Here is a 12,384-nt window from a genome sequence, read left to right on the forward strand (position 1 = left end):
CTTTTTTATCTAGAGTTCTTCCTATGACCCATTTCTCTTTATGTTTCACATATTAGGGAAAGCATTTGATTTCTTATTTTTTGTGACTGACTAATCTCACTTAGCATAATGTCCTCCAGTTCCATCCATTTCCCTGAAAATGATGCAATTGAGATTTTTTTTTACTTATTTTTATTGGTGCATTGTAATCATACATCACATTGGAATACAAGACTTGAGAAAATATACAAGCACACATCATCCAATTAGCCCTCATCCAGTCCCCATCCCATTCCCTCCCCCCCCTCGATCCCATGCTTGTTTGGTGATTAACTTTGATACATGTGTTTATGTACCTCCTGCTTTTTAAAGAGGCTTCATCCTCCCCTATTCCATACCCTCTGATTGGTCACCTTAATTGCTTCACTAGAGGGCTCTTTCTATAGCTCAACCACTTCCTGTTGCCTGTTTCCTCCTAGTTATTGCTGATTAGGGGAAGCATCTGGTTTTAATTTTCTGCAATATTTCTCTGTGCATGCCGCGTTGCAAATACTGATCCCACTCTTGACAGCCCCAGTTGTTGCCTGGACACCCGGTGGACTGATCCAGACCTCGCTGGCTCAAGCAGCGGCCTTGCCTCACGGAAGGCCCTGGATCTGGCCTCGCTGGCCCCGACACTGTCCTAACCCCTCAGCTGGCTATGATCCCAGCCTCGGAGGTCCCAGAACCAGCCTCCCTCACGGCAGGCTCCGATGTTAGCCGATGGTCCCAGCATCGGCCTAACCCCTCGGCAGGCTCTGATCCAGGCCTCGGAGGCCCCAGCATCGGCCTTGCCTCGCAGCAGGCTCCGATCCCAGCCTCGCTGGCCCCAGCACTGGCCTAACCCCTCGGCAGGCTCCAATCCCGGGCTTGGAGGCCCTAGCACCAGCCTTGCCTCATGGCAGGCTCCAATCCTGGCCTCGTTGGCCCCAGCACCGGCCTAACCCCTCGGCAGGCTCCGATCCTGGCCTCGGAGGCCCCAGCACCAGCCTTGCCTCACAGCAGGCTCCGATCCTGACCTCGCTGGCCCCGACACTAGCCTAACCCCTCGTCAGGCTCTGATCCAGGCCTCGGAGGCCACAGCACTGGCCTTGCCTCGCGGCAGGCTCTGATCCCTGCCTCGCTGGCCCCAGCACCAGCCTAACCCCTCGGCAGGCTCTGATCCCGGCCTCAGAGGCCTCAATAACGGGCTTGCCTCACAGAAGGCTCCAATGCCGGCTAGTGGCCCCGTCACCGGCTGAACCCCTCAGCAGGCTCTGATCCCAGCCTTGGAGGCCCCAGCACCGGCCTTGCCTTGCGGCAGGCTCCGATCCCAGCCTTGCTGGCCCCAGCACCGGCCTAACCCCTCAGCAGGCTCCGATCCCGGCCTCGGAGGCCTCAATAATGGCCTTGCCTCACGGAAGGCTCCGATGCCGGCCTTTGGCCTCGGCACCGGCCTAACCCCTCGGCAGGCTTCGATCCTGGCCTCGAAGGCCCCAGCACTGGCCTTGCCTCACGGCAGGCTCCGATCCTGGCCTCGCTGGCTCCAGCACCGGCCTAACCCCTCGGCAGGCTCCGATCCCAGCCTCAGAGGCCTCAATGGCGGCTTTGCCTCACAGAAGGCTCCGATGCCGGCCAGTGGCCCCGGCACCGGCCTAACCCCTCAGCAGGCTCTGATCCCAGCCTCGGAGGCCCCAGCATCGGCCTTGCCTCGCGGCAGGCTCTGATCCCAGCCTTGCTGGCCCCAGCACCGGCCTAACCCCTCAGCAGGCTCTGATCCCGGCCTCGGAGCCTCAATAACTGCCTTGCCTCACAGAAGGCTCCGATGCCGGCCGTTGGCCCCAGCACTGGCCTAACCCCTCGGCAGGCTCTGATCCTGGTCTCAGAGGCCTCAATAGGGCCTTGCCTCACTGAAGGCTCCGATGCCAGCCAGTGGCCCCAGCACTGGACTAACCCCTCAGCAGGCTCTGATCCTGGCCTCGGAGGCTCCAGCACCGGGCAATTGAGATTTTTTAATGGCTGAGTAAAATTCCATTGTGTACATATCCCACAGTTTTGTAATCCTTTGATCTGTTGATAGACATCTTGGCTGGTTCTGTAGTTTGGCTATGGTGAATTGTGCAGCTATGAACATAGATACACATGCATTAGTTTGGTAATTTGATTTTTTTTCTTTGGGGTAGATACCCAGAAGTGGTATTGCTGGATCAAATGGTAGATTTGTTCCCATTCTTCTGAGGATTCTTCATACTGTTTTCCAAAGTGGTTGCACTAATTTGCAATCCCACCAACAATGTTTTAGAGTTCCAACTTCTCCACATCCTCGCCAGCATCTGTTGTTGTTTGTGTTTTGAATGATTGACATTCTAGTTGGAGTTAGGTGAAATCTCAGGGTAGTTTTGATTTGCATCTCTCTGATTACCAACAATGTTGAGCATTTTTTCATGCATTTATTGGCCATTTGAATTTCTTCTTTCATGAAGTTTCTATTTAGTTCACTTTCCCATTTTGTTATTGGATGATTTGTTTTCTTAGTGTTGAGATTCTTGAGTTCTCTGTATATTCTAGATATTAGTCCTCTATCAGAGGTGTAGGTGGCAAAAATCTCTCCCATTCTGTTGGCTCTCAATTGAGGTTCTGGACAGTTTCTTTTGCTGAAAAGAAGCTCTTCAATTTCATGCAATCCCATGTATTGATTCGCCTTTTAATTTGTTGTGCTTTGAGGTCTTGTTGAGAAAGTGTTTATCTGTGCCTATGTGTTGCAGTGTTGGACCTATGCCCTCTTCAAGGAGCTTCAAGTCTCTGGCTTAATTTCCAAGTCTTTGACCCATCTTGAATTGACTCTTTTTTGTTTGTTTGTTTTTGTTTTGTTTTGTTTTGTTTTTGCGGGTCTGGGGATGGAACCCAAGGGCATTTGACCTCCGAGCTACACCCCCTGCCCTACTTTTTATTCTTTATTTTGAAACCGGGTCTCACTGAGTTGCAGAGGGCCTCACTATGTAGCTGAGGCTGTCCGCAAACCGTGATCCTCCAGGTCTCAGCCTCCCGAATGCTGGAATTACAAGCATGCGCCATCACGCCCGGCTTTGAATTGACTCTTGTACAGGGCAAGAAAGTGGGATTACTTTTCAATTTTCTGCATATGGTTAACCAGTTTTGCCAACACCATTTGTTGGACAGGCTATCTTTTTTCCAGTGTATGCTTTTGACCCCTTTGTCAAAAATCAATTGGCTGAAAGTGTGTGGACTTGTTTCTGGGTCTTCTATTCTGCTCCATTGGTCTATGTATCTGTTTTTGCACCAGTACCATGCTCTTTTTGTTATGATGGCTTTGTAATATAGTTAAAAGTCAGGTATTGTGATTCCTCCTGCATGGCTTTTGTTTCTGAGAACTACTTTGGCTATTCTGGGCTTTTTGTTATTCCAAATAAATTTAAGGACTGATTTTTCTATGTCTGTGAGGAATGATCTTGGTTGTTCAATGGGCATTGCATTAAATCTGTAGATCACTTTTGGGAGGATGGTCATTTTAATGATACTTATTCTGCCAATCCATGAACATAGAAGATTTTTCCATCTTCTTTTTTTTTTTTTTTTTGAAATACAGAATTTTATTTAGAAACTTTAAAAGTAGAAAAAAACCCTGTCAAGAAAGACCAGGTGGAAAATGGGTTCCCAATAAAATGGAATTTTAGGGCAACAAAAGTCTAAAAGGCCACAAAAGAGAAATAGCACCACTGTCATTTGAACAATGGCTAGTTACTTGCATTTTTTGGCATTGTTAATCAATGAATCTGTGTTTTCCTCTGAATTCCACACAAAGCATGCACTAAACAGCAATTTTATCATAAAATACCTGTTTTCTACACACATTTCAGGACAAGCTACCACCATAAACAAATCAATACAAACACATCAGGGCTGAACAATCTCAGTAGTGGGTAACATACATTTTGCAGAATTCTGCCAAACAAAGGAACTGAATAGGCCGTGGTCAACGCAAATGAGGGAAGAGTTAAGGAATGAAATATTTTAAATATTAATAATTAATTCAGACATGGTACTGTATTTTCTGCAAAAGAAATTGAACATTTAGTAACACACTAGTGAATTTTATCTCCAAAGAGATTAGTGCACTGGCAAAGTATTCTGTTAACAATGGAGAGCTGTGGACAGCAGATATCGAAAACACCCCAGCCTTGCAGATGCCAAGGTTACAATGACCTTCACTGGTCACTCCCTTTGCTAGAGGTCCAGCAAAAACGTGCAGCATGATCATCCACCTGCTGTACTTCAATGCTAAGCAGCAAACGTAAGGAGCCAAAGAGGGGTCCCCAGTGGGCAAAGGGAGCGGAGAAGAGAAATACACTAAATGTAAATGCAAATAGTAAAATGGGACACAATCCCCATTCAAATCCCAGAGACATGGGCAAATCCCCAAAAGTAGTTGTTAGATTAAAAAGCTGGACATACCTCATTTCTTCCCAAAACACAATACATAGAAATTTCAGGAATAAATGGGAAAATTTTCAGAGAAATGCTCAATGAAACGTTATCTCAAACATCTCAGGGCTGAAACATCCCCTCTATTCATCGAGGCAACCATGCTGCTTGCTTTTGGTAGGGAGGCAGTTGATCAATGACCCCAAATGGCTTTACAGAGCAACTTCTTACACTTCCCTTTTAGAGCCAGGAGGATTCAAGCAGCCCCACAAGGCCCGTGACAGCAGGTTCCAAATGTTCTGAAGTCTGGCCCTTCCTTCCCAGACACAATGTCAGAGACATAAGATCTCCTGTCACATTACACTTTATATTTTAAAATACGGAAGGGAAGCATATTTTAAATACTCTTAAGGCATTTATTTATTAAAATGTTCTCTGCCAAGATTTCACATCAGCTTAAAATTCAATTCAGTCTTTACATTTCTCTACTGAGGTTGTCACCTCAGTGTATTACATAAAAACACCTCCTCCAGCTGTCAGTGTAACCAGCACCCACATGGTAAGGCCCATTGTCAGCCTCTTTGTTCCCCAGGTGAACCAAATAGATGTTAATACTGCTCTGCTATATGGTAAAAGCTCCTAATTCAAAGTTATTGAAAAACGAAACTTCTGCAAAGTGCACTTTTAAGAAGAGGTACTTTTTGCTTATGAAAAGAAACCAGTGAATCCTCTAAGAATAATGGAAGGGAGTATTTTACAGTTAAGCACATGATTTGGAGTGAAGAATTCGGATGCTGCTCTGCTGGTCCAGGCTGTTAATACTCTTCTTGTTCCTCCTGTGGGCCCCCCTCATCAGGTATCACAAAACCTTCATCTGTAGCGTAGAGAATGTCTACAATCCTCTGCAACACAGGGTCGTTTTCCCCCTCATTCTCCTGGCAAATCAACTCAATGTTCCTTAGCTTTCCGAAGTAGAAATCTCTCTCTTTCTCCAAGTCTTCAACAGTGAGTTTCAATACGTTGACCTGCTGCATCAGTTCAGCTGCGTCATCATCCCCATTGCCCACACCAGGATTCTTCCGGGCCACTCCTGGGCCAGCCTTAGGAGTCGCAGTAGTTCTCTGTGTTGAAATGGGTCTCTGTGGAGCTGCACTGCTAGAGCTGAGAGGTTTCTTCGGTTTATTCAGAGCTGGAGCAACAAGGGAGGGAGCCACTGCAGTTTCTTGCCCTTGTCTGGCAGCTACAGGGTCATATTCTTTTCCATCATAGTTTGCATCAAAAAACTTCTTGAACCACTGAACAAATTCAAAATTGTCCTGAAATTTTCCTTTTACTAATTTATCCACAGGAATTATTTTGTCAACTCCCATTCTCTTAAAACCTGCTTGTAGTATTTTGAAGTTCTGGATATATTCGTGTTCTAGTTTAGCTTGGAATTTCACTTTCTTCAAGGCAATGGAACCAGGGAACAGCATGTCCATAAACTGACAATAGGCAGCCCCTGAGCACAACTGTTCAATCTTTGTCAGATTCAACTGAAGAGATTCATTGATCCAGGCCAGCATGTCATGTCGACTTAGGTTATCGCTGGTGACTGATGTCAAGTATACGTTCACTGCCATTTTTGTGTCTCGGCGGAACCGCGTCCACTGCCCGCTCCAGCTCCGATTCCGTCTTGTTCGATTTTTCCATCTTCTAAGATCTTCTTCAATTTCTTTTTTCAATGTTTTATTATTTTCTTTGTAGAGATCTTTTACCTCCTTGGTCAAGTTTATTCCTAAGTGTTTTCTTTTTTGTTGGAGATCCTGAGTGAAAGTGTTTTCTGAATTTCTTTTTCAGTGGATTTATGGTTGGTGTACAGGAAAACTTCTTTTTTTTTTTTTTGTGGTACTGGGGGTGGAACCCAGAGGCTTTCTATCCGGGCTATACTCCCAGACCTTTTTTATATTTTATTTGGAAACAGGGTCTCACTACGTAGCTGAGGCTGGCTTCGAACCCGTGCGATCTTCCTGTCTCAGCCTCCCAAGAGCAGGGATTGATTATATAGCGTGCACCACCATGCCTGGCTAAGCTTCTGATTTTTTAAGATCGATTTTGTATCCAGACACTTTGCTGAATTTGTCGATCAGTTCTATAAGCCTTTTGTTTGAGTTTGTTGGGTTTTCTAAATATAGTATGTCATCTGCAAATAGTGAAAGTTTGAGTTCTTCTTTTCCTATTTGTACTCCTTTGATTTCCTTTTCTTGACTTATTGCTCTGGCTAGAGTCTCTAGTACTATATTGAAGAGAAGTGGTGATAATGGACATCCTTGTCTCGTTCCTGTTTTTAGGGGGAATTCTCAAAGTTTTTCCCCATTTATTATGATGTTGTCTGTGGGCTTATTGTAAATTGCCTTTATGATGTTGAGATATGTTCTTTCTATTCCAATTCTCTGCAGTGCTTTTATCATAAATGGATGTTGGATTTTATGAAATGCTTTTTCAGCATCTATTGAAATGATCATGTGATTTTTGTCTTTGATTCTGTTTATATGGTGAATTACATGGATTGATTTTTGTATGTTGAACCAGCCTTGCATCCCTGGGATGAACCCTACCTGGTCATAGTGTATGATTTTATTTATGTGGTTTTGAATGTGTGTTGCTAATATTTTGTTTAATAGTTTGGCATCCAAGTTCATCAGAGATATAGGCCTATAGTTTTCCTTCCTTGAACTGTCTTTATTTGGTTTTGGTATTAGTTTGATGTTGGCTTCATAGAACGTATTTGGGAGAGTCCCAGTTTTTTCTATTTCATGAAATAGTTTGCGGAGTACTGGGGTTTTCTATAAAGGTTTTATAGAATTCACTTGGGAAACCATCTGGTCCTGGGATTTTCTTTGATGGTAAGCTCTTTATTGCTGTTTCAATCTCTTTGATTGTTAGTGGTTAGTTTAAGTGTTCTATATCTTCTTGACTCAGTTTAGGAAGGAAAAAACTTGTTTCTATGCCAACCAGTCAGGAGTAATTCGGGAGAGTTTGGCCTTAGTTAAAAACAATCTGAGAAAGAGAATGCCAAGCTTATTTCCACCAGTTAGTATCAGTCTCTGTTATCCTGGTCCCCATGGTCAACTACTCTAATCACAACTCTGGCAGGCCCACTTACTCTTCTGCTTCTAGCCTGAACAGCAGTACCTTGCCTTATAACTGTCTCATGAGATATGTATGCTAAAGAATTAATTCTGTCAAGCTGCTGGCACTCAGGAGTCAATACAATCCCCTCTCCTACATGGGTCTACAATTTGATTCAGACCCATAGAACCAGTAGGAAATGATAAAGTGAGCTTAGGCCTTAGCTTCAGTAATGCCATGCTTACTATAGGTGATCCCAAGGCACTAATGTTCATCAGCTTGAGAACTAATGTTCGTCACCAGGTACCTTGCTAGTCACTCATAACTGCCTGTAACTCCTGCTTAGCTTGTAACTGCAGAGAAACAAAGGCTGTTAGAAATTTTCTATCCTTAAAACAATGAAATAGTGGACAATAGAAGGGACAGACATGGGTTATTGAGCTCCCACACAATGTTATTCCTGACTTCTGTACTTTTACTTGACTTGCACACCCACTGAAAGAAACTATTTATTGTCTATTCTGTGGAAACCTAAACTCTCTACTCCTGAGCTTGTGATATTGATGCATAAATGGCACCCTGAGAAATGGCTCCAGGCTGCATTCAGGAATAAACACCTTGCAGTGTAATCTCTGCTGGCTGATAAACACTTTCTATTTGGCTTAAACTAAGTCTCAGTGATCTTCTTTGGTGGTCACTCTATGACAGATGAGAGTCTAATTACTTGCTATTTTGCTAGGTTAATGAGAGTCTAATTACTTGCTGAGACTATCCTTAAACCAGTAATCCTCCTATCTTAGCCTCCCAAGTACTAGAATTACAAGTGTGCACCACCATGCCCAGCTTCCCCTGTTCTTAAGCACTGTGAACCTAAGAAAACTGGGGGGGGGGGGTTTGGTATGGTAATAAGCTACATGATCTCTGAAGTCATATTTCAATAATTTCTTAATGTATCTGTTGTGAGTATATGAGATATATGTCAGAAATGTTGTGAGTATATGTCAGAATATGGGGTTAGTGTAGGAACAGATGGACTAGCCAGATATATGAGAAGAACTGGGGAGAAGAAGGATGTAACCATATGTCCAACCATAAACAACTGGAAGACGAGATAACAGACTAAGTAACAACCCACACCCACAAAAGATGAGATAACAGACTAAACAATGGACCCACATCCTCAGGATGTAACCACTGGAAGATGAGATAATCTCAACTCAGGGTATAACTGGCCTAGCAAGTGGCCATATTAGTGGTTCTGACCCACCGTCTGTAAGCCAGGGCACTCCCTGGTAGCTATTGGACTATTCCTCTAGATGATGGTCAGGCTTAACTCAGTCTGATTCCCCGGACCTCAAGCATCTGCACCTCAACCATTGGCAACTGATGTGTCCACAATCCTAAACCTAGATTAAATGTGGAGACTCATCTTGCCTCAGGTAACCAAATGCTATCCAGCTAGTGGCTTAGAGAAGCATGGAAGTATTATGAGATTTGTGTGAATTTAAAAACTTCATTAAAGACATTAAGTGTGACCCGTCATACTTGCCACTGTGTCCATAAAACTCATGACAGTTGGCACAGCTGGCAGTCACAGCATCATATGATGGATGCAACTCCAATGTAGGTACGAATTATAACTAGAACTAACAACTAATAGCTAACAGGGATGGACATTAATATAGGGGTCCCAGCTGGGGAAACCACAGTTGGTCATTACTCCACTAATTGGGATTTTGAAGCCCGTGGTTATTGAAGCCGGCCTGCAGGGACCAGGCTGCTGAAGGAGAACAGGAAGGGAGGCATTGGTTCACATTATTAACACCACATTCAGGATCCTGAAGCCCGTGGTTATTGGTTGCCAAATATGTTCTCGAAGCCACAAAGGGATACTCCTCTGAAGAAGAGCCGCATGGCTGACAGCCACGCTTGGTGGAGCTGGGCTGCCAAGTGATTTGCAAGACTAGCTGATTCCAAATTTGACAAACTTATGTGAAAACCACCTTCCAACAATGTTCTGTGGTATTATGAAAGGGTGCAAATTAAAATTTTATGTAGTGTAGCTACTAAACTGACATAATGTGGAAACAGAAAAAATAAAAAGGGATGGTCTGCTTTTTGCAAACCCTTCTCCCACACTAACACTAATACTAAGGAACTAAAACCCCAGTCACCATGAAGACTGTGCGAGAGGATTGTACAAGGTAAGCTCCTTAAATATGACAAAGGGACATCTGTGGATATTCCCCTGCCTTCTCCCGAGGTTGCATAACCTATTTTAGCCAGAGCTCAACCTCAGGAAGTACCGGCTATGTTGTGCAAAATTATTGATGATATTGATAAGGACAGAAGTAAAGGGAAAAAAGCTAGCCAGGACTGTGCTTGAGAAAGCCAGATCCAAAATTAATTCTTCCTACAAGAATGTAGAGAAGGAGGAAGTAGAAAAGAGCAGTTAAGATTTTCAAAACTTCCACATCATTGAGGGTACCTCCAGGGACACCAGGATTTGACGAAGGTGCCTACATAGAACAAATAGTCAAACTCAAGAGCTTGTCCTGTGGATAACTCCAGCAGTTAAGGCTGAACTTCTCCCAAAAAGAACATAAGGATGTGGAGTATATGATGAATCTCTGGAACAAAGGAGCAAACACCTTATTACTTTCCTCCATGGAAATGTCAGCAATCATTGGAAGAATTGAAAACCCACACATTTATGATGCACTACAACAACTGTGGAACATGCAGAAGAAATACATTCACTTTTATGGTGGATTACGACAGCATGGAGAAGGGCTTTCCCCCACCTAGATTATGCGGCATTTGAACCACAATGCCATTGGAACACTTTGGCACAAGCTATTACATTATGTAGAAAATTAGGGGTACTACATATGATATATGCCCCTAAGTTAGCTATGCCATTTGCTGCACCTTTGATCCCTGCCATGAGAAGGCTAATACTGAAGGGCACTCCATCTGGCCAACAGATGCTCCTAACTTTGGCATTAGCATCTCTGGAGACAATACAGGCAGTGAGAGATCATTTTAAACAACATAGAGATTTGGAATGGAATAAGGTAATCACATTGATAATAAGACAGACGGTAGAAACCAAATGTTCTCTTTTCCAGTACAGAATAAACCCAGACAGCATCAACAAAATTACCAGTCCAAACAGGGACCCCCCCCCCCTTAGATGTTTGGGGGGGGGGGGTTGGTGATTTTTTTGTTTTGATTTTTTCTTTTTTTTTTTTATTTTTTGTGGGTCTGGGGATGGAACCCAGGGGCATTTGACCTCCAAGCTACACTCCCTACCCTATTTTGTATTCTTTATTTTGAAACCGGGTCTCACTGAGTTGCAGAGGGTCTCACTAAGTAGCTGAGGCTGTCCGCGAACCACGGTCCTCCAGGTCTCAGCCTCCTGAATGCTAGGATTACAAGCATGCGCCACCACGCCTGGCTCCCCCTAGATGTTTTAAGTGTAATCAAACCTTTCCTTGCCCCTATAGACAGCAAAATGCAGGGGGTGGAATAAGGAAATAAAATACCAGAAAAAGTTGGGGACAGGATAGATCAAGACCCCAAAACCAACAAAACAATTGGAATAAGAACCAAAACTTTCCCAAAAAATGGATGGATCCCGGGACCCAGTGGCCCAGCTCCATACAAAATATTCCCTTTACAGACATCAGACTAGGGAACAACAGACAGTCATCAGGCCATTAATACAACTTCAGGTGGTAATAGAAGGAAAGGAGTATAACATCTTCTTCCTAGTGGATACAGGATGCAAAGTAACTATGACATCTAGTGTATCATTACAAGGAGTACCAGACAACTAAATAATAATAGGAGGTGTAAATAATGTTAACAGTAAATGACCAAGGAAGGAGATAGTGTTAAGAAATTATGACAGGACATATTTAAAATGTACCTGGAGAGGGAGGCTAATACTACTATGTAAAAATGCCCCCAAACTGCTCAAAGCTGCACAATTCAGCTCATGGGACTGGGCAGAAAGAGTTCTGATGGAAACTCAAATGTACAATATTTTTAATGCTACTGTGTTCTATGAGACAACCACCAGTGACAAAGAGGCAGATATAAGACATCAAGCTGAATGGAAAGTGTTTAATGAATCTGAATGTAAGGGAACCCGATATATGCTATTCAAAAATAGTATGGGTATGAAATCCAATTTTATGGTTAACAAGACATATGGTATATACTGGAATAGGACACATGTTTTCGAACTAAGTAACTGTTCATATAAATCAAATGAAACTTCCAAAAGGTCACATAAGCATTACTTACCAGGAAATTACCTACAAAAAACCTCAAGTAGACACTGACACCCTAGTGTGGGGTAAATGTCCAGTGGAAGACTGCCATGTAACCCCCCATACAAGGTAGCCGTGGCTGATGGACATACTGCACAGAGGCGGAAAACTGCTAGAATGGATGTTGGTCAGACTATAGAGAATAAAGCCATCATTGAAGAATCTCTACCATACTACTTTTTTATGATTCTGCACCCCCCCCCAGAATTAGGGAATGGGGAATAATTGACTTTGTGGCTCATCGGCCAATGCATAATGACTCATTTTACAATAGAGCAGAAAAAACCAACAGATGGGATAAAATTTATGTTATTTCTATGTCCTTCGCTAAATGCCACATCAAGGACTCCTCAGACAAACTATGTGTTATATACAGAGGAGGATTCAATAAAGAGCACCACTGCTCACAGAGCACTCTAAGAGATCAGCGCTGATATATCCATATCTATATGGTTTGGAAGTACAATTTTTACAACCACTTATGATACAACCT

General features: G+C 43.5%; 1 protein-coding gene across 1 annotated transcript; it reads right to left on the minus strand.

Moving 5' to 3' along the window:
* Nucleotides 1–5,255: 5,255 nt before the first annotated feature.
* Nucleotides 5,256–6,062, minus strand: LOC308270569 (microtubule-associated protein RP/EB family member 1-like; the record flags this gene model as incomplete). The annotated part of the gene is made up of 1 exon (XM_080706510.1): nucleotides 5,256–6,062. One exon carries the CDS (start codon nucleotides 6,060–6,062, stop codon nucleotides 5,256–5,258), a length of 807 nt encoding a protein of 268 aa, XP_080562636.1.
* Nucleotides 6,063–12,384: the final 6,322 nt, after the last annotated feature.

Source organism: Muscardinus avellanarius (genome assembly GCF_963383645.1).
Source record: "Muscardinus avellanarius genome assembly, chromosome: 11".
Taxonomy (NCBI): Eukaryota; Metazoa; Chordata; class Mammalia; order Rodentia; family Gliridae; genus Muscardinus; species Muscardinus avellanarius.